The sequence below is a fragment of the Chionomys nivalis genome, chromosome 1 (genome assembly GCF_950005125.1).
Source record: "Chionomys nivalis chromosome 1, mChiNiv1.1, whole genome shotgun sequence".
NCBI lineage: Eukaryota > Metazoa > Chordata > Mammalia > Rodentia > Cricetidae > Chionomys > Chionomys nivalis.
The window spans coordinates 28,678,115-28,698,289 of NC_080086.1; the positions used below are offsets into that span (position 1 = coordinate 28,678,115).

At 44.7% G+C, this 20,175-nt stretch overlaps 1 protein-coding gene across 1 annotated transcript in view; it reads right to left on the reverse strand.

Annotated features, from left to right (window-relative positions):
• Slc6a13 (solute carrier family 6 member 13) overlaps positions 1 to 19,742 on the reverse strand; it is a 38,770-nt gene extending 19,028 nt beyond the window's left edge. Inside the window, exons 1-2 of the mRNA XM_057768222.1 lie at positions 19,722 to 19,742; positions 17,144 to 17,350 (exon numbers count right to left, since the gene is read on the reverse strand). Of these exons, the coding sequence (XP_057624205.1) occupies positions 17,144 to 17,345 (202 nt within the window). The 5' untranslated portion in view covers positions 17,346 to 17,350; positions 19,722 to 19,742. The remainder of the gene's footprint in view (positions 1 to 17,143; positions 17,351 to 19,721) is intronic.
• Between the last annotated feature and the right edge of the window lie 433 nt (positions 19,743 to 20,175).

Consider the following 20,175-nt stretch of genomic DNA (forward strand, 5'->3'; position numbering starts at 1 on the left):
CTACTGCCTTATCACACATTCTTGTGAAAATGGCAGGGAGACCACTGAATGACAAATATCCAGAAACCTCGCACAGACCACAGTTCTGAACTCTTCTCAAAGTCATTATTATACTAATTTCAGACTTTTATTAAAGATTTGAGTTTTGAGACAAGATCTTGCTGGATAGTTCAGGCTGTACTCAAGTTCATAGTCCCATGGCTGACTTTCCAAGTGCTAGGATTATAGGCAGGGGCCTTTATCATACTAAAAGCAAATTTTCCTTTGGTAATCATTCTGATTTTTTGCTCAGAATCATTGGCTAAGGAAGGACTGGAGTATTTTCTCTGCATGGATCTCTACCTACTGCCAAAGTTGTCAGGATGATTCACAGTAGAGAGCAACCAGAAAAGGGAGAACCACATGAATAGAAGCCCTATAACCTTTTACTTGAGCCAGGAGAGAGGAAACAACCTGAGGGAAAAGAAAGAACTATTCAAATGAGATTGGGCACACTCAGGATTGTATGGCTGAGATTGGGCACACTCAGGGTAGTGTGGCTGAGATTGGGCACACTCAGGGTAGTGTGGCTGAGGCTGGGCACACTCAGGGTAGTATGGCTGAGACTGGACACACTCAGGGTGGTATGGTTGAAACCAGGCACACTCAGGATGGTATGACTGAGACTGGGCACTCTTGGGGTAGTGTGGCTGAGATTGGGCACACTCAGGATGACACAACTGTGATTGTGCACACTCAGAGTAGTGTGGCTGAGACTAGGCACACTCAAGGTGGCATGGTTGAGATTGGGCACACTCAGGATGGTGTGGCTGTGACTGGGTACACTCAGGATGGCACAGCTGTGATTGGGCACACTCAGGGTTGTATGGCTGAGATTGGGCACACTCAGAGTGGCAAGGCTGAGATTAGGCACACTCAGGTGGTATGGCTGAAATTGGATACACTCAGGATGGTATGACTGAGATTGGGCACACTCAGGGTGTGTTGTGGGATTCCCCTCTGTATGCTGTGAATACCACTGGTTAATAAAGGACTGCTTTGAGCCTATAGCAGAGCAGGGCAGAGACACTAGGTGGGGAAAACTAAAGTAAATGCTGGGAGATAGAAGGGCAGAGTAAAGGGGAAGCCATGGAGCCACCACCAGAGACAGATGTGCTGAAACTTTGCTGGTAGACCAAGACCCCGTGGTGATGCACAGATTAATAGATATGGGTTAAATTAAGATGTAAGAGTTAGCCAATAAGAAGCTAGAACTAATGGGCCAAACAGTGATTTAAATAATACAATTTCTGTGTGGCTATTTCAGTTCTGGGCAGTCAGGACAAATAGTGTCCTCCCGACAACAGATTGGTACCCATGTGGCCAACTGAAATCTACTTAAAACCTGAGAGGGCTTGCAAAGGAATTCTAAACACACACACACACACACAAAACAAGTTTAGCCTCATTTTTTTTCTGAATGGGCTTTGTTTGCTGGCGGCATGCTGCAGCTCCTTTAAGAGAGGTTTTCCTGACTCAGCAGTAGCAGGGGGAAAAAGCCACAGGTCTTTGAAATGCTGGCTTTCTGGGTCATGCTGCCAGCATGACCTCTGACTCTTTCAGGAGACTAAGCATTTAAATGCTTAATTTAAACACAATAAAGCAGTGTGTTACAAGCTGTTTCATGGCTGGACATAGACCCGCTCTGGAGCCATGTGTGCAGCTCAGCGGCTGTAAATGAATTTCATGTGCCATGTTGGACTGTGCGGAGCAAGCAGGAAGTACCATAAATACCCTAGCAAGGCTGCAGCTTAGATACTTAAGCACTTAGCATTCTAAGAAGCACTCTAGTCAGAAAATAATTACAAATATGCAATAAAGACAAATATAGATTTTAAAAAGACTTCTAATGAGTCACAGTATTGGATAATTGTACATAGGCTTGGGAGAGAGAAGAAAAGGTGTATAGAGAGCTGGAAAAGAAATAAATCATTTTTTTAAGTCTTTAAAGAGACAGAGTACAGACAGTCATAGATTAAAAGAAATAAAGAAAAAATAAGCCACATAAAGATGGAAAATTCACAGAGAGTCTGGGTTGTGTATATTATTGTGTTTTCTTTGAATTTTTTGACTATGTAGGAGCTAAGTACAGAGAAACATTTCATTGTATGGGCTGCTAAGCTAAGCCAGCATGTATATTACAAAAGTATCTTAACTTCAGAATTTGGGTTAAGAATATGTTGCTTTGGAAAAGAGGTTCTTCTTTTGTTTCCATAGAGGATGAGAACCTGTAGATTGCTTTCAGACTAATATGATTTGATGGACCAAGACCCTCTGAAAGGTTTCCATGAACACCCCACAAAAATTACTTCACCTAAGTGCTGACTGAGATGAAACTGGCACACAGGATACACCATGAAAGACCTGATTAACAGTGTCCCCAATCAGCAGGAAGTAGTCTAGAATACTATGCCCAAATTCCCAAATACTGTTTATAAATGTTTGTTTACATTTAAAGGGGGATATGCTATAGATATTTGCATTGGTATGGATCTTGGTTTATTGATACAAATTTAAGGACAATTTTGTTATACTGTGCATATATAGTTCTGCTCTTGATTAAGGTATTGTGTTTGTACAGCTCATTTAAAAATGTAATGTATAATTAAGAAATATAGGTTAATAGATAATCATCTATAATAGTTAAGCTTATAGTCATGTTAGTTAGATTTTCTAGATGTACAGAGATATATTTCAGATGGATAGGTATTCTTCAAATTTTTCAAAGACCTTTAGACTATGGTATTTAAAATGTTTTAATAACTTAGGACTTTTCATGACAATGAGATGTATCTGCTCCTGGCAGCACCAATAACTTCAAAAGGAATATGGGCCCTGAAGGGGCTTCATATGGAGTTTGCTAGCCATTTAGACAAGAAACTGCTCTTGTCTGGACTGCTTGATGAACTTAACATGCAGGACCCACAGAGAAATTACTGCTGACCTTGTCTAATGGTGAGACTGTCCTTTGGGGTTCCTGCTTCATGAAAGAGTCTGCCAAACATTCTGCAGACACAGAAGAAAGTAACTACAAACTGTCAATATAGGCAGAACTGTCTTTGAAATTTTCTGCTTTGTGGAAAAGTCTGCTAGATACTATGGTCCTGTAGGTTGAAGATGGATGCTCCAACAGTACAGAAGAACTTTGGGTGACTGTCCAGACAGCAAGATGTCTCTGTCAATTCTAGAGTTTTGGAATTAGCTTACAATGTATTTCCTGTTTACTTAAGTAATATTATATCCTTCTGAGATCTTTGATGGAGTTGAAGAATTTATAATTGTAGTTTTCCTTAGTTATGATAAAAGATAAAGTAGATGTAAATATTGTAACTGTAATTCTTGCTTGATACCTGTTTGGTATTATATGTAATTATATGTAATTTTACTATGTTAAAGTTACACCTTCCTTTTTTATTTAAACAGAAAAGGGGAAGTGAAGGTATTCCCCTCTCTATGCTATGAATACCATTGGTTAATAAAGGACTGCTCTGAGCCTATAGCAGAGCAGAGCAGAAAGAGCTAGGTAGGGAAAACTAAAGTGAATGCTAGGAGAAAGAAGGGCAGAGTAAAGGAGAAGCCATAGAGCCACCTCCAGAGACAGACATGCTGAAACTTTGCTGGTAGGCCACAACCTCGTGGTGATGCACAGATTACTGGAGGTGGGTTAAATTAAGATGTAAGAGTTAGCCAATAAGAAGCTAATGGGCCAAACAGTGATTTAAATAATACAATTTTGTGTGATTATTTTGGGGCTAAGTGGCTGGGAACTAACTAGCAGCCTCCTTATTACAAGAGTGGTATGGCTGAGATTGTGCACGCTCAGGGTGGTATGAGACTGGGCTACACTTGGGGTGGTATGGCTGAGGTTGGGCACACTCAGCATAGTATGGCTGAGGTTGGGCACACTCAGGGTAGTATGAGACAAGACACACTCAGGGTGGTACAGCTGAGACTGGGCACACTCGGGGTGGTATGGCTGAGATTGAGCATAGTATGGCTGAAGTTGGGCACACTCGGGTGGTATGGCCCTACACTAAAAAGAACACTTCAAAAGATTAAAGATAACAATGCTCATACAGTGCCTGATCCCACTGACCATACATAGGCATGGAGACTCTCCTGATACTGGATAGTGTATGTGTTCCTTGTTACTGGGGACAACTCCAGTCCCACCTAAGAGAAGAAATGTAAAGAAACTTAAACCAAGGCACATCACAATCCTGTTACTTAAATGCTCCTGTTTTTCAGGAGGAAAATTTTAATCATAACCAGAGAGGGAAACGACACATAAATACAGAAGAACAAAAAGAAGGAAAACATCAAACTAATTCTTAAAAGCAAAGCAAGCAAGCAAGTCAGAGAGACAAATTTTTATAGCAATAAGGAGAAAAGCTGCCAACCTGGAATTCTACACTCAGAAAATGTTTGCTCAAAAACAAAAATGAAAAAAAAACTTTTTGAGTCATGAAAAGAATCAATCACCAGCAAGACACACACTACAAGAAAAGTTAAGGATATCCTTCAGGCAGAGGGAAATGACTATGCCACAAACAATATATATTCTCAAAGGAATATACAACTCTAGAAAGAGTAACTACATTGTCAAAAACACAACTGGGCTGGGCAGGGTGGTGCACCCTTTTAATCTTAACACGCAGGAGGCAGAGGCAGGTGAATGTTTGAATTCAAGGTCAACCTGGTCTATACAGAGAGTTCAACACCAACGAGGGATACTACTTAGATCCTGTCCCCTGACTCCCTCTCTAAAAAAGTAATAAGATATAATTGATTTAATTGCCTTCCAAACATGTATGTTTCTATCTACATAGATTGGCACTTCACACATTCTTCATCGGAGACGTGTCTTTGTGCAGTAGACAGTGGCTAATGCAGACTCAAGACTGGTCAGAGTGATAAAAATAAATGACTGTCAATCACTCATCCATGAACGGGACATTTATAACAACCTCTACACCACCTGTGGCTCAGGAAACAGCGTAAAAGAGGAGGAGAAGGAATGTCAGAGCCCAGGATGAGGAGAGCAACTGAAGAACAATGTCTTCCGGTCATGACACAAGCATTGCTGTCGCGAACTCACCCCAGCTGTGATCAGCTCCACAGACCTGCAACATCCCATCATGCATAGGAAAGTCATTGCTCAGGCCCCGCCCCTCCCTGAAGGTCTATGGACAGTACTGGTTGTGGGGGCTGTGGGGAGACAGTGTCACTTTCTTCAATGATGTAGTCACTGAGAAGTTAGCCATTTTCCAATAGCTAATCCCCTGTTCATGCTCATGAAGACAACCATAACAGAACCCTGTGAGTCAAACATCAAACAGAAGAGGTCAGAGTAGGAGGGGCCTTATTGGGAAGAAGAAGGTTTTGTGGGAGAGGGAGGAAATGGGAGCATGTACTGAGGGAACTGAAAATGACCAAGGTTTATGCAGCCATGAAATTGTCAACGTATTATAACAGGATTCAAAAATAAAATTGATTTATTATAAAGTACAATGTAAATAACTTCTAACAAATAGAAAAATAAAATATGTAGCAAAAGTACAATGCTCAGGAGAGAAACATAAGTTTGAAAGACTCTTATCTGGAAACTATATGTCCCCTGTTTTGTCTTCACTGCACAGCTTGAATCGGTGCCCGTTAGGTTTACTCTCCATTAAGTAAATATCCTTTGAAAATAAAATTTGATGAAGTCTACAAAGTCTGAACTAATACAAGAAAGACTTACAAACAGTAAGCCAACAAAAGAACAATGCAAGCAGTAGAATAATAAAAAAAAATCTAATTAATATAACAGAAGACAGAAGAAAGGAGAAACAAGGAGCTAATAACACAAATATAAAACAAATAGTAAGAAGTCAGAATTAATCTACTATGGTAAGCTATACTAAATGTAAGTGATCTAAATAGAATGATTAAAAAACTCAGACTTTTGGGTTGACTTTTTTTAAAAAAAAAAAAAAAAAGTAAGCCTCAAGAACGTGCTGCCTAAATGAAATGAGACACATTTGAGGTTTCTAAAAATGAAGAGGTTATTAGTAAAAAGACAGAAAGAGATATTTCAGGTTAGTACTTATTGAAAGAAAGTTGGAATCTTTATTTTTATTTGGTTTGGTTTGAGGTAGAGTCTCAGCATGTAGCCCAGGCTGGCCCATAATTCACAATCTTCCTACATCAGATTCTTATAATTACAGTCCTATGATTACAGGTATGCACCACAATGCCTAAAGAGTGTTTATGTGTTTATATTAAATACTTTTTAATGGCTATAATCCTTTTAAAAATCAGAGAAAAACTTTCAAAAGAATGTCTATCTTAGCATTGCACAGATTAGATTTTAAAGCAAAGAATATTTTTGGTGTCAAAGATAATTTCATAATAATAGAGGTCAGTTCATCAAGAGTACATAATATCTTAAATTCAAAACCACTTTTTAAAAAAAGCTTTGAGATCTATGAAGCAAAATGAACAGGACTGCAAAGTATATAGATTCCTAGTTAAAATTAAAATGTTCATTATTCTCTCAATTGCTTAAAGAACAAATAAACTAAAATCATTAAGAATGTAAAATATTTGAAAACTGTGTAACTTTGCTCCACTTATCAGACATCTATAAAGCAATCCAGCAGCAACGGTCAGGTATGCGTTATTTTCTGGCATACATAGAATGTTTACTAGTTCACAAAGCAAATCTTAATATGCAAGAAAGTCATTCAGACAGATGTATACCCTAACTAAACTAGAAATCAATTAAAGAAAGTCATTGGAGAAGCCTACATATTTGAGTTTTTTAAATTAGGTAACACTCTTTAAATAATTTATAGCTCAAGTAAGTAATCAAAAGATAAATTAGGAAGTTTCTTAAGTAGAGTGAAATAAAATACAACATACTCAAATCTGCGGATTCTGTTAAAGCAGTAGCTGGAGTCATCTATTATCATGAAAAGGAAACAGAATTCAAATCAATAACTTCAGCTTCCCCCTTAATAAATGAGAAATAAAAATCAATGAAGCCTAAACTAAGCCAAAGAAGAAAACGAAGCCTGAGAGAAAATCAACACAACCGAAATCTGGCTTCTTGAGACAACAAACTCAACAGACTTTCAGGTGGCATAAATTACCAATACAAGGCCCGGGGCTCCGACTCAGTGGGTAAAAGGGCTAATCGCACAAGTCTGCAGACCCAAGTTCAATACCTGGAACCCACATTTTAAAGAGCACGGGTGCAGTGGCACATGTCTGCAGTGAGTTTGGAGGCGGGAACAGAAGCTCTTCAGTCAGCCAGCCTGGGGTAGCAGAGCAGTCACAGAAACACGTGACTCTGCCTCAGCACAGTGGAAAACAAGCATCCGCCCCCAAAGGTTGTTCTCGGCGTGCATGTGTTTACATGGATGCAAGCACATGTAACACACATGTACACACATGCGCACACAACACAAAAATCGTTTTTAAAATTGCCAATATAACAAATGAGAGACATGTCATTAGCACAAATTCTACAAATAATAAAAAGATGGTAAGAAAATTCACGAGCAATGGTATACTGATAATTATAGCAACATAGAGTAAATGGCCAGTTCCTCAAAAAGCACCAACTCCTGCAGATTACTCAATAAGAAAGATGATCAAAGCTGCCCTTAATTAAAGGACGAAATCACAGCAGTTCTACACAAACTTCTTACACAACATTGAAAAGAAAGGAAACTGTCAAACTCATTCTATGAAGCCTGAATTTTGTGATAACAAAATCAGACAAAAGCCAGGCTGTGATGGTGCACGCCCTTAATCCCAGCACTCGGGAGGCAGAGGCAGGCAGATCTCTGTGAGTTCGAGGCCAGCCTGGTCTACAGAGTGAGTTCCAGGACAGACTCCAAAGCTAGAGAAACCCAGTCCGGGGGAGGGGGGGGATAATCAGAAAAAATATAAAGAAAACAAAATTTAAGGTTTTTAAAAACTATTTAAGTTGTATGTGTGCATGTGTGTTTGTATGTGTATGTGTGTGCACATGAGTATGTTCACAGCCAGAGGACACCTCAGGTGTCATTCCTCGTACATTCACATTTTTTGGCATGGAGTCTCTCATTGAACTAGAACTCACCAAATAGGTTAGCCTGGCCGCAGGGATTCATCTGTTCCTGTCTCCCTGACACTTGAATCTCCAGCATCCACCACCAGGCCTTTTGCAGGATGGGGGCTCAAACACAGGTCCTCCTACTTGCAAAGCGAGCACTCTATGGTCTGAGCTATCTCTTCGGTCTGTAAAGCAGCTGAATTCCAAGGAGAGAAGAGCTTCCTGGTTGCCCAGGGACACATCAGCAGGGTCACAGGAGGAAGGAGAGATTATCAAGGCCAGGAGAGAGTTTGTGAGGGTGACTGATGTTCATTAGCTTGACAGTGGCCATAGCTTTGTGTATATTCAATTTGTATATCTTAAAAATGGCGATTAATTGAAAGTTAATGGGAACAGAGGTCCAGTTGAAGGGACAGAGCTTTAGTTTGTAGTCACACACTATCTGGGCACTAAAATAATACCCAAATGCCCTGAAAGCCAAGGGAAAAAGACTGGACAGTCTAAGGGGTCCAAAGTTTGATGGGAAAATTCAGGGAAGATAGAACATGCAGTCGCTGGCATGAGTGGTCTCTGTGGAAAGCCCTACTGATTCCAGGAAGTTGACGGTTCAGTTCAGCACCCCATCTGCGCGGCCGACCCTTTCCTAACTGACCAAGCCAATGTTTAACTGTAGGCCCATGGTCAGCTCTGCCCCTGAGCACGTGGACAAAGTCCACACTCACCAGAGAAGCTTCTACTCTGGAAGCTTGGAAGCAGGAAGGGGCCAGTGACCAGATGCCAATCAAGAGAGACCAGAGCACAACCCAGGTAGTCCTGAGGGGTACCTCCCTTCAGTTCTCTCACCACCATTAAAGGATGGAGTCCAGCACAGAGACACATGCCTTTAACACCTGCACCTGGGAGGCCGAGGAAGGACGACTATAATCATGAGGCCAACCTGAGCTACAAAGTGACACCCTATAGAAACAGGAAGAGCCAAGGGAGGCAAAAGTTGGCAGCACCCACACTTCACCCATGTAAATCTCCCACAACATTCTGAAATGTGCTGCCCACTTCCCATGAGTTGGGAGGGACCAGAAAAAGAGCCGTGCAGGAGCCACCCCTCTCCGAGGGAGCACAGTCTATGATGTCACCTGCAACATTCCCGCCACTTTTTAAAGATACAAAGAACTATGCTCCGTATTAGCCACGGAAGTCCGTGTGTACACGGAAAGGCATACACTATAATGAACGCCAGCCTGACCAAAGTGGGCGTGGAGTAACTCATGTGCTACCAAAATAGCTGCTTCTCACAAAAGACCTGAGATAGACAACGCAGCCCTGAGCAAAGAATTAACGCTCACAGTATCACCAGACCTGATTTCCAGCTGTATTACAGAGCCCCAGTACCAAAACAGCACAACACTGGCACAGAATGAATTAGAACACAAAACTGAGTTCCAAACCCATGCAGCTACTGCCACCTGGTTTTTTGAGAAATACTTCAAAAATACACCTTGTGGAAAAGACAGTTCCATTCGACCCCCAGCGCCGCATATCCACAGGCAGAAGGACGAAACTAGGCCCCTGTCTCTCGTCCTTTACAAAACTCAACTCCAAATGGATCAAATGCCTTACTGTAAAAATAAAACAGGGGAATTGTTAGAGAAAAATTGCAATTATATTAAAAATTACAATACAATTAAAGATGGAGACACAGGCAAGAGCCAAGGAAATGAGGCCAACAGTTGACAATGGGCCCTCGTGTAATTAACCATGTGTAATTAACGTGAAGTGACCATAACAACAAAGGGGACAGTTAACTGGGTGGAGAACCACAACAGGAGAAAAGTATTTGCTAGCAATACATTTGGCAGAGGATTAACAGTTAGAAAATATAAAGAATTAAACAACAAGAAATCAAACAACCCAACCAGTGAGTGATAATGAAGTAAGAGACAGTTCTGAGAGGAGGAAACATAAATGAACAATAAGCATAGAAAAATTGTTCACTGGCCATCAAAGAAATGCAAAGCAAAGTACACTGGATCCCATCCCATGCCAGTCAGAACAACAGTGACCACAGATGCCGGTGAGGATGCAGACAAAGGGAACCCTACATGGTGCTAGTGGGGATTCAAACTGGTCCAGCCGCGGTGGAACTTAGTGAGGCATTCCTCAAAAAGCGGGATAACAACAAACCTTCCACTTGACTCGGCTGCATCTCTCCTGGGAATTCACCGAAGGGCTCCAAGTGAGCATGTCCCAGAGATGACACTCACATCACTGCTCCTGACAACTAAACTATAGAGAAACCGATGGGTCCCATAACAGAGAAATGGACTTTTTTAAATGTCACACATGTGCACGCACATGCACACATACACACACACACACACACACACACACACACTATGGAGCTTTTTTTTTTCCAAACATAAACAAGAACAAAGTTCTGTGGTTTACAAGTGAACAATACAATTGGAGACAATTACATTAAGGGAATTAAGCTAGGCTCAGAATAAGAGGTATTCTAAGTTTTCTCTCATTTGTAGTCATTAGATTTTATAGAGAGGCACATATAATTACTAGTGTTTGCATATATGTCTGATACGAATATAAAAGCAGAAGTCTCTAGGGGGATGAGAGACTAGTGAGAGCAGAGAAGTTGCAGGGGAGCATGTCTCAGTGGAGCATGTAACTTGTGCAATGAATGCACACATAACATGTTAAAAACTTAAGATCAGAAAGCAGGGGGCCACAATTGCTTCTTATTTCTCTTTCTTTTTTTGTAGCTACAAAGAGTGCCCTGGCTGACAGCCTCATCTTGTCCTCTTTGCTCTCCCTGGGCTGCACTCTTCCTAGGTCTAGACCCTAGATTGTCTGCTTCAGCCTTCTCTCCAGCTCACCCCTCCCAAGAGGTCCATTTGGGGTCTGTCATACTCTGGCCTCACATGAGGAATTCCGAAACACCCTGGGTATTCCGCCAGAGAGATCCCATCGAGAGCCCAGGTCTGAGGCATCCAGGATTTGTATGTGTGAGGGCTGAGGATTAGAAGGGAGTTGGAGAAAGGCGACGGGGGGTGGGGGCAGTGCCTGCCCTGTATTAGACAGTCTTCGGCTGTGTGGACACAAAACTCCAGGTTCCCAGCACTCAATCCGAGACGGGGAAATCAAAAGGAAGTGGTTGACGGTCCGTTTTTAGTCACGCTGAGATTGACAGTCAAGCCACAGAAATTCTTCTTGCCAAACTGAATGGTAAGACTATTTCTACCCAACCTCATACCCCACACCTGCCCCACCATGCCTCTTGGAATGACCAGAGTCCCTTCATCCCCTTAGCTGAGGTCTGTATTGAACAGGTCTTGGGGGAAAGGCATATTTATTTTCTCTCCAGGGAACTGATGGTGAAAGGTTGGAAAAATAAGTTTGCAACTTCAGCAGCTTCTCCAGCGCAGGGGCCCAGGCCAGAGCGACTGGACATGTGGGCCGCATGCTCCTCCTCCAGGGGCGGGGACGACCTACTTCCACCCAGAAAAAGGAAGCAGAAAGAAGAGATGTGCATGCTTCCTCTTTGGAGTCTTTCAGCAGTATCTGTAACTATGGATTCCAGTTCTCTCCGTCTCCATTCTTTCCTTAAACCTATGCCCATCAGGCATTGGTCTAGAACTCCACTGCAATCACAGGTGACTCCTCAGCTGGTCCAGCGCTGCTGGTCCAGCAACTGTGCCCACCCATCGCCCTCTCAGCCCCTCTGCAGCATCTGCTGTTTGCTCTCTCCTCCCCAGCATCGTCAGCTGCCTTTCTTTTGGTTTTCAGTCTGTGTCACTGCTCTCGTCTTGTCTCTTTGCGGGCTCTTTCTCTTTTCTCACATACTCTAATGGTTGGCTCTGCGTGTGTGTGCGTGCGTGTGTGTGTGTGTGTGTTTCTTTCTCTCTTTTCTTTTGAGACAGAAGGCCTTACTATGTGGCCCAGGTTGACCTTCAACCCACTCTCACAATCCTCCTGCCTCAGCCTCCTGAGATTACAGATATAAACTGCTATGTTGGGCTCTCTCTGTGTGTGTGTCTCTCTCTCTCTGTATCTCTCTCTCTCTCTCTCAACATAGTTTCTCTGTGTAACAACCCCAACTCTCAGAGAGCTCTCTGTATAGACCAGGTTGTCCTCAAACTCACAGACATCTGCAAGCCTCTGCCTTCCAAGTGCTAGAATTCAAGGTGTGCGCTGACACCGCCTGGCTATGCTTTCTTTCTTTCTTTCTTTCTTTCTTTCTTTCTTTCTTTCTTTCTTTCTTTCTTTCCTTCTTTCTTCCTTTCTTTCTTTCTTCTTTTTTTTTAGGCCTTCAAATTGATAGTGACACCTAAATGTGTATTCCCAGCCAGATCTTTCACACAGACTCCAAACTCGAATATTGTACTGCCGCAAGGACACATCCCCTTGAATGTGCCAAAGGTATCTCAAGTCAGTGTTCCTCCCCCAAACCCAATCTCTTATTTTTCTCTTAAAACCTGTAGCCTTTCAAGTCTCAGGAAGAGTAACCCTTTTCAGGTTAAAAGTCTCGGGTTGCTTAGACGGGGGCTAGCAACGGGAAGTACGTCAAGGGCTCAGATTCCACATATCTCACATACACAGTCTGAGATATGCTGGGGCTTGAGAAATTCATTCTGCTGGCAGCCAGGGTCCAGAGAGCTGGAGAGGCTTCATCTGAAGGCCTGAGTCCTGAAACATTTGGCTCACATATTTGGGTAGAGTCAATAGTTAGGAGAGAAGTCCCTGTCTTAGCTGCTTTTCTGTGACCTGACGAAAAACAATCAAGGAAGGGTTTATTCTGGCACACAGTTCAAGGTACAGCCCACGGCTGTGGGGAGTTGTCAAGCCAGAGGGAGCTTAAAACAGCTGGTCGCACTGCATGCACAGTCAGGAGGAAGAAAGCAATGATCGCCCTTATTCAATACACTTTCTCCTTTTCATACAGCCCAGGGCCCACCCCCAGACAGTGGTACAGCCCCCTCTTTTAGGATGGATTGTCCCACCTTGACTAAACTAGTCCAGACAGTCTCTCGCGGGCATGCTCTCTTTGTGTGGATGTGTCTGTGTGGGAGGGCTTTGGTGTCACAGTGCACATGGAGAGGTGAAGGAACAACGTGGTGGACAGAGGAATTGAATTCAGGTCATCAGGCTTGGCAGCAGGTGCCCTTTACCCGATGCTGCCCCTCAACACCCCAAATCTGATCTAAACTATCCCAAACAGGTGTCCTGGAGGCCTGCTCCCTCGGAGATTTCAGAACCTGTAAGACTAACAATCAACCCTACCCATCATAGGAATCAGGGATTGGTCCAGAACCTTTAGCTTTATAACTGGGCTGTCCAGTACAAGACCTTTGCTACTCCTGCCCTGACTCTCCACGTCACTAGAGGAAACGGTAGCATTTTACAGTAACCAGCAAGACCCTTCGTGATCTGCATTCATGTTGTATAGCTCCAAATCTAACCGCGCCTTCCTCTCAGGAGAGGAAAAAATCACAAGACTTGGAAAGTTCAAGAAGTTTACAAGAATCATGAGGCGGCTCTCTAAGCCAGCAAAACAGCAAATGAGCGCCGGGAAAAGAGCCTCTGCTTGGGCTGCCTGCCGGCTGGACAGAGAGCTCTAGTGATGTCACGCAGGCAGCATGGCCCATGCTGGGGAGGGTGTGTTAGTGACAGCTGCCTGAGTCACCCCTATGCCTATACACGACCAAGGGAGACTCAGGTGGGGAGTCCATTCTCGGGACTGCGGCTGGTGTCCTGTGAGCCACAGAAGGGGTGCAGCAGCAACTTTTGCACTTTTTTCTCTGACTGCACCGTCTAGCTACTGCTCTTGCTCTGGGCTTATAGGCCTCCTTTACCTTTATGTAAAGCCAAGTGGGCTCTTGTTTGGGACCATTTGACCTTGGCTTCCTCTCCCTACAGCGCGTTCCCCTCGATGACCACATGACCACCCCTCTCACTCCTGGCAAGCCTTCATTCAAACGTTCTCAGTGCAGCCCACCGTGACACCCCCCACTCCCCCACCCCCCACCTTCCCACCCTCCCACCCCACAAAACAGCCACAAGCCCACACTCAGACTCTTAATAACCTTTACTCCACTCCTCTGGTTCTTTCCATAGGACTTGCTAGCTTCTGATCCCCTACATGAGTTTCTTATTGTTAAACTTTGCTTTGCTGTGTTTCCTTCCTCCAAAATACAAGGCCCATGAAGGCAGGGCATGGATCTGGTGCATTTACAAATGTATCCCAAGCACTTGGAACAATTTGCAGGGTGCCCAGTATTTGTTGTTGAATGACATAGAGTCAAGACTTCCTTGTCTATGTGCCAGCACAACTGACATACTGGCAACTCTAGGAAACCTTCTTAGTGATGCCAGGATGGGGCCATGGATCCTAGAGAAGAGGCCTGCCTAGGTGACAGAGGTAGGCATTCCTCCTAGCAATGTCCCTGAGCATGCCACTTTAGCGTCCAGGTCCTGGTGGGCTTTATCACAGAGCTCTCTTTGCAGACTTTCCAGACTTCAGCTGCTTAGCCATTCTGCTAGCTACCTCAGCTCCTCCCCTTCTGTGGATAGCCCATCCTCTAGCACCCTCAGCTCCGCCCCCTCTGCAGGTAGCCCTTCCTCTAGCTACCTCAGCTCCTACCCCGCCACGAAGCTCACTTTGAATTAGCTCTGCCAAGTGTTAAAGCTGAAACGTAAGAAAACATCCCTAAGCTTTGAGATTCCTCACGCTTGACATTGCGCAACACAAACGCATTACTAATATAAGTCCTTACCTTACCTTCATCCTCCCCTGCCCCCACCCCTACCCAAGCACAACAGTGACTGTGTGACAATGTGGCCTCAGGGAAGAGTCCAGAAACAAGTTGATAGAACACATGACTAAGAGCAGTAGCTCTCCAGAGCACACAGCATCCTTCCCAGAACCTACTCAGAACACGCCTGGCATCCCTGGGAACCCAAGTCTCAGTCAGAGAGAGAGCAATGGGCTTAAGAACAATTACTAGGGCAACAGAAAAGGGTCAAATCAATGAACAAGCTCTCGATGTGTCTTTTCTTCACCCTTCCTCCCCAAATCAACAGCGATGAGTCCCCTTGGCATCAGGTCATCCACTGGCTAAAAGGAGATGTAAAAATGGAAGCACCCCATCCTAAGGCTCTGTGGCAGGAACTGCTGAGAACACAGAGGCAAAGGCTCTGGGTTCCTCCAATAGCATCCTTGGTCTTTGGCAAAGCATTTACCCTTGCCCTCTCCTCCCCTCCCCCACCTCAGGCACAATAGTAACTTGTGACAAACTTCATTAGCATTTGCTGTTGAATTCTCCCAGTAGCCCTTTGGTGACTCGTGCCCTTCCGAGCAAACCTGGATATTAGCCTCTAGCTCCAAAGTCCACCAGAACGTCACCCCCACCACCCCCAGGCTGCTGTTATTCATCGGTAAATAGGGAGGTAGCACACCAAGTCCTCAACCACGTTTTCACCCCCAGTGGCTTTACACTAAGCTTGGTAATTGCTGCCTCAACCCTTACCCAATTCCAGAGAGGCTTGGGGAAATCTTCCTACCCCATAATCTTTCTGCCACATGAGAAGCTAAGCTGGTGATTGGTTCCGAGTCCCAGGGTACAGCTTTAGTCTCTTGCTCCTGTCTGTGCCCTGAGCCAGCCACATCCCTCTACGTACTGCTCTAAAGGGAAGGCGTCCAGGCCTGAAGTCCTCATCAAACATAGAAGTATCTAGTACTAGATGAGGATTGGGAAGACCTCCCTCCTTCACTCACAACTCAGACTGAGCAAAGTCCTGTGATTTCAGGCCACTAGCCAGAATTCCTAGGGAGAAAGAACATATTATGTCATCCCCATTCCTCCAGGGAAAAACACAAGTTAACTTCCAACCCCACAGCTATTCTCCAAAGTCCACAAAGCCCAGAAGAAGACAGCATGAGCGTAGAGCTCCTCTCTTCTGGTCTCTCCCAGTCCCCTCCTCTCTCCACCTTGGACTGTGTGCATCCTCTCTCCAAAACCATTTATTCGGGAGAGAGACTTGAGCTTGCTAAGTTTGGAGGCCTCTGCTTCCCTGAAAGAGGGTAGGTGTCTTCCCCTCAGACTTGTCCTGTCCCTGGTGACCTACCTCTGTGTTCAGCATTTCTCCGGCTCCGGACATAGCCTCTCTACAAAAACAGACCCATGACCTCCAATCCCTGGAAGCTTTGTCCATCAACAGAACAGGATGGTTTCCTAATGCACAGGTCAACTCTATGCCCTTTAGTATCTGGGGACTCTGTCCAAGGCTTCCCATAAAGGTGTGGACATTCCTTGAATGTGGGTTAATGCAATAACCCCAGAAGGCTGGGAAGAATAAGAAACCAGTACAGAAGTATGTGTACACACACGTGCACAGAGAGAGAGAGAGAGAGAGAGAGAGAGAGAGAGAGAGAGAGAGAGAGAGAGAGGAGAGAAGAGAGAGAAAAATTTAAAGGAAAAGCCATGAGGGTCAAAGAGGATACTAGTTAGGAGAGTTGGGAAACAGACGGTACTGGGAATGTCATGGTACCAGCTGAGGAGTGGGCGGTGACACAAGGCCAAAACTGAAGAATCTCAAGATCCCAGAAGAGTTTGGTATCAGCAGCAGCATCAGTGTAGCTCCTATTTATTGAACACTTTATGGATGGAGTTGCCAGGCCTTACAACAACCTTGAAAAACAGGCACTATTATCCTGATTTTCAGGAACAGCCAATGAGACTCTGGAAACTTTGGGAACTTGATCAAGATCACACTGAGTAAGAGCAGAGCCCAGAATCATTCCCATCTGGATCCGAGCCTGTACTCCCACAGCTAAGAGAGAAAGCCCTGGGACACTCACATGGTTTATCTAGGTCTCAGTCTCCTGCAATGCGTCATCAATAACGCCAGCATTCTATGCCTTTATAGAACTTCCCAGAGGGACAGCAAATGTAACAGACAGAAGCATTCTCCTTACTGGGAGGACTTGTGTGGCACAGTGACTCTCACCTCCCCCGTTCTTGTAGCAGAGATAGGGAAACCTCCAGACATTGCCTAAGCCAATGATCTCTCCCGCCACTGACAGCACAAACTCCATCTTGTTGTTCCAGTGCTCGCGTTCCAAGGTGCCCTCTTCCTCCACTTTCTCCATGGCTGGACACACAGGCTTTGTCTCTCCATTACTGGTTGTTCCCGAGACCCTGTTATCCATCCCACCTGGAAAGCAAGTAGAGAGCCCTGTCACTGATAGGAACCCCACAGGGAAAGCCTCCCCCCTTCAGAAAAATTCCCAAGGGAATCTCTTCTATTTCTTCTCCATCCTCCAATCCGTTCCTTCTTGGCGCCCCTCACTGGCAGAGCTGGGGAACAGCTCCCAAGACTCCCTGTTCCCTTCACGTTGAAGGAGAAAGCACTGACCCTAGAGCCGACTTTGCTTCCGTGATGCATGTTCTCTGAATTCTTAGTCTGTGGTGGTCTGCACTTTCCCTTGCCTTTCACAGCCAACTGTGACACATTAAAAAGAAATTCAGTCTCTTTGTAGCCTAGGACCACAAAGGGGACGACAGTTGACACATTGTCAAAGCCACTGACGTCCCTTGAGAAATTCACCCTAGGGAAGTAACTGTGACTGTGGGGGAAAGCTCTGGTGTTGAAGATGTTGAGTGCTCATAAGACTAACCAAAAAACATTGAGAGAATATACATGCTAAAAAATGGAAGGTATATTAATAAGGTATGGTAGTTATATTAGGAGCTTCTATGCAATCATTAAAAAACTATGCTATGGGAAAATGCATATCGAAAGAAAGGGTTGTGTGTTACAGAAAATGGGATCAGTGTATATAGAATGATCATGTTTGCCAGACACCTTCAGAGTATCGACATGCATTGAAAGACTGGGACGTCAAGCTCGGTGTTTCTTTCTCAGTGGCGGCATCATAGGAATGTATTCCTAGTCTATGTCTTTACCATTCTGACCAAAGAAATGTCTCCAGCAGGATACTGAATGAGACCAGTGACTGAATGCAGTGAATGCAGCTCTCTAAGAATCCACTCCTCAGTCCTCCATTCCTTCTTGAATCAACATACATGGAAAAAAGTCTCTCCTTCACTCTATCCCTCATTGCCCCCTCTTCCATCCCTCTCCCTTCTCCCCTCCCTCCCTTGCTCTGTTCCTCTCTTCAGCAATAACAGCATAGCAAACTGTTACCCTAAAGATGGCGACATGAAAAAGAAGTCCTAACTCTCAACTTCTGACTCCCAGAAACACCCTCCTCTAGACTGATGTTGAGATTGAAGATAAATTCAGGTTGATTTAAGTTTAATGAGCAGCTAATATGGGCTAGGCTAGGCTAGGCATTTTTATACACATTCATTTCTTACACCAGTCCTATTCTTGTTGAGAAAATCGAGTGTATGTATGCTAAGTACCTGAAGCCGTTGTAGATGAAATCAAGTCACTATGGCCCCATTGGTGGTAAACTGTATGGGACTTATGCCAGCCTGCACTCCCTGGGATTCACTTACATTGGCCTTGCTTTATCAACATATTTAATGTTAGTATTTCAAGTGATTTCCTCCTCGTTTTATGCAGTGGCCCCTTTTGTTGTGGCTCTTGTTTTAGCTTTTGTTATTATTTGTTTGTTTGGCGGTTGTTTGTTTTGAGACAAGGTCTGTAGCCCAGTTTGTCCTAGCACTCACTACAGATCATAAACTCCAGGTGATCCCCCTGCCTCAAGCTTCCTAAGTGCTCAGAATACAGACATGAAGCAGCATGACTGGTTTAGAGCAGCCTCTTCCTGGAGAAGTAAGCAGGTGAGCTTTCTCCGAACACTAAAGCAAGTTCAAGTTAGTGGAGCATTCTCATCAGGAACCCCTCCAAGCCACAGGCTTCCCTTAGCTTCTGCCTCCAGCCCTAAGGACTGGAAAAGTCAGCCCCAAAGGCCAGGAGTGGAAGCCACCACTGATTATACAACCTAGGGAGTGGGCTTCAAAGTCAGCTGGGAGCAAGAAGTCTCTCTGCTGATCTAACTCGGTCTTCTCGGCCTCATGCAGCTCCGGCCTCCCCTAACTAACTAACTAACCAACCCTCATGGGGATGTCTTCCAGCCAGGCAAAGCCATCCCCACTTGGCCTCCTCCCCGTCCCAGCAACCAAGCAGCACTCACTCCTCTCCCTCAGCCCCGTGAAAGTTGTTTCTCAGGAGCAGTTGGATGAGCTGGGTTCAGACCTCACCCATTTCCAGCACCACTTCCTGCCCGCCTCCAAAGAGGTTAATGAATAACACAGTTTGCTCATCTGGGAAAGTGGGAATGATGGTATCGGCGTGCTGTGGGGCTTGTGTGCAGAGATACGTTATACCTTCGCAACTTAAACTCCGTGACTTTCCTCTCCAATTAGGATTCGCTGTCTCCTGCTCCTGTCGCCCCTCAAGTCACCAGCCACCCCCTTCAGAATGTCACCTGCACACCTAAGAGCTGTCAGGGGACATCAAAAGTCCTTCGGTTGTCAGTCCATGGATCCCACCAACCTACATTCTGAGGCTCAGAAACAAGCAAGAGAGAGAGAGAGCAGAAAATATTCCTAACCTTGGTGAAGTTTTTGCCTGAGATCCCGTCGGAGAATTCTCGAGGGGGCCAGGAAGGTGCGAGCTATTTAAAGCGTGGCAGGAGACCGCCCTGTGGTGGCTGTAATCCTAAACTTGACCAGCCCACATTCCGCCTCCTGCCTCCCTCCACCCCCCACCCAGTCCTGTGCTCTCCCCTCCCCTCAGCCACCAGACAATCCGCACATGAGTGACTCCCGGGCCAGGGGACTGTGTGTGCACGCTAGCAGTTCAGCCGGTTGCTTGTGATTTTACCACAGCATACTCTCTCCACATAGCTTGCGTGCCCTTTCTTTCTGACACCCTGGCCCCTCTCTAAGGGGATCAACCAGTTACCATATCTTTCCACAACTCAAGGGCTCCTGGGAATCAATATTAGGTGCTTATTTGATGAGGTGCTATGTGGATTAATTTAAAGCTATATTGATCTTATCTGA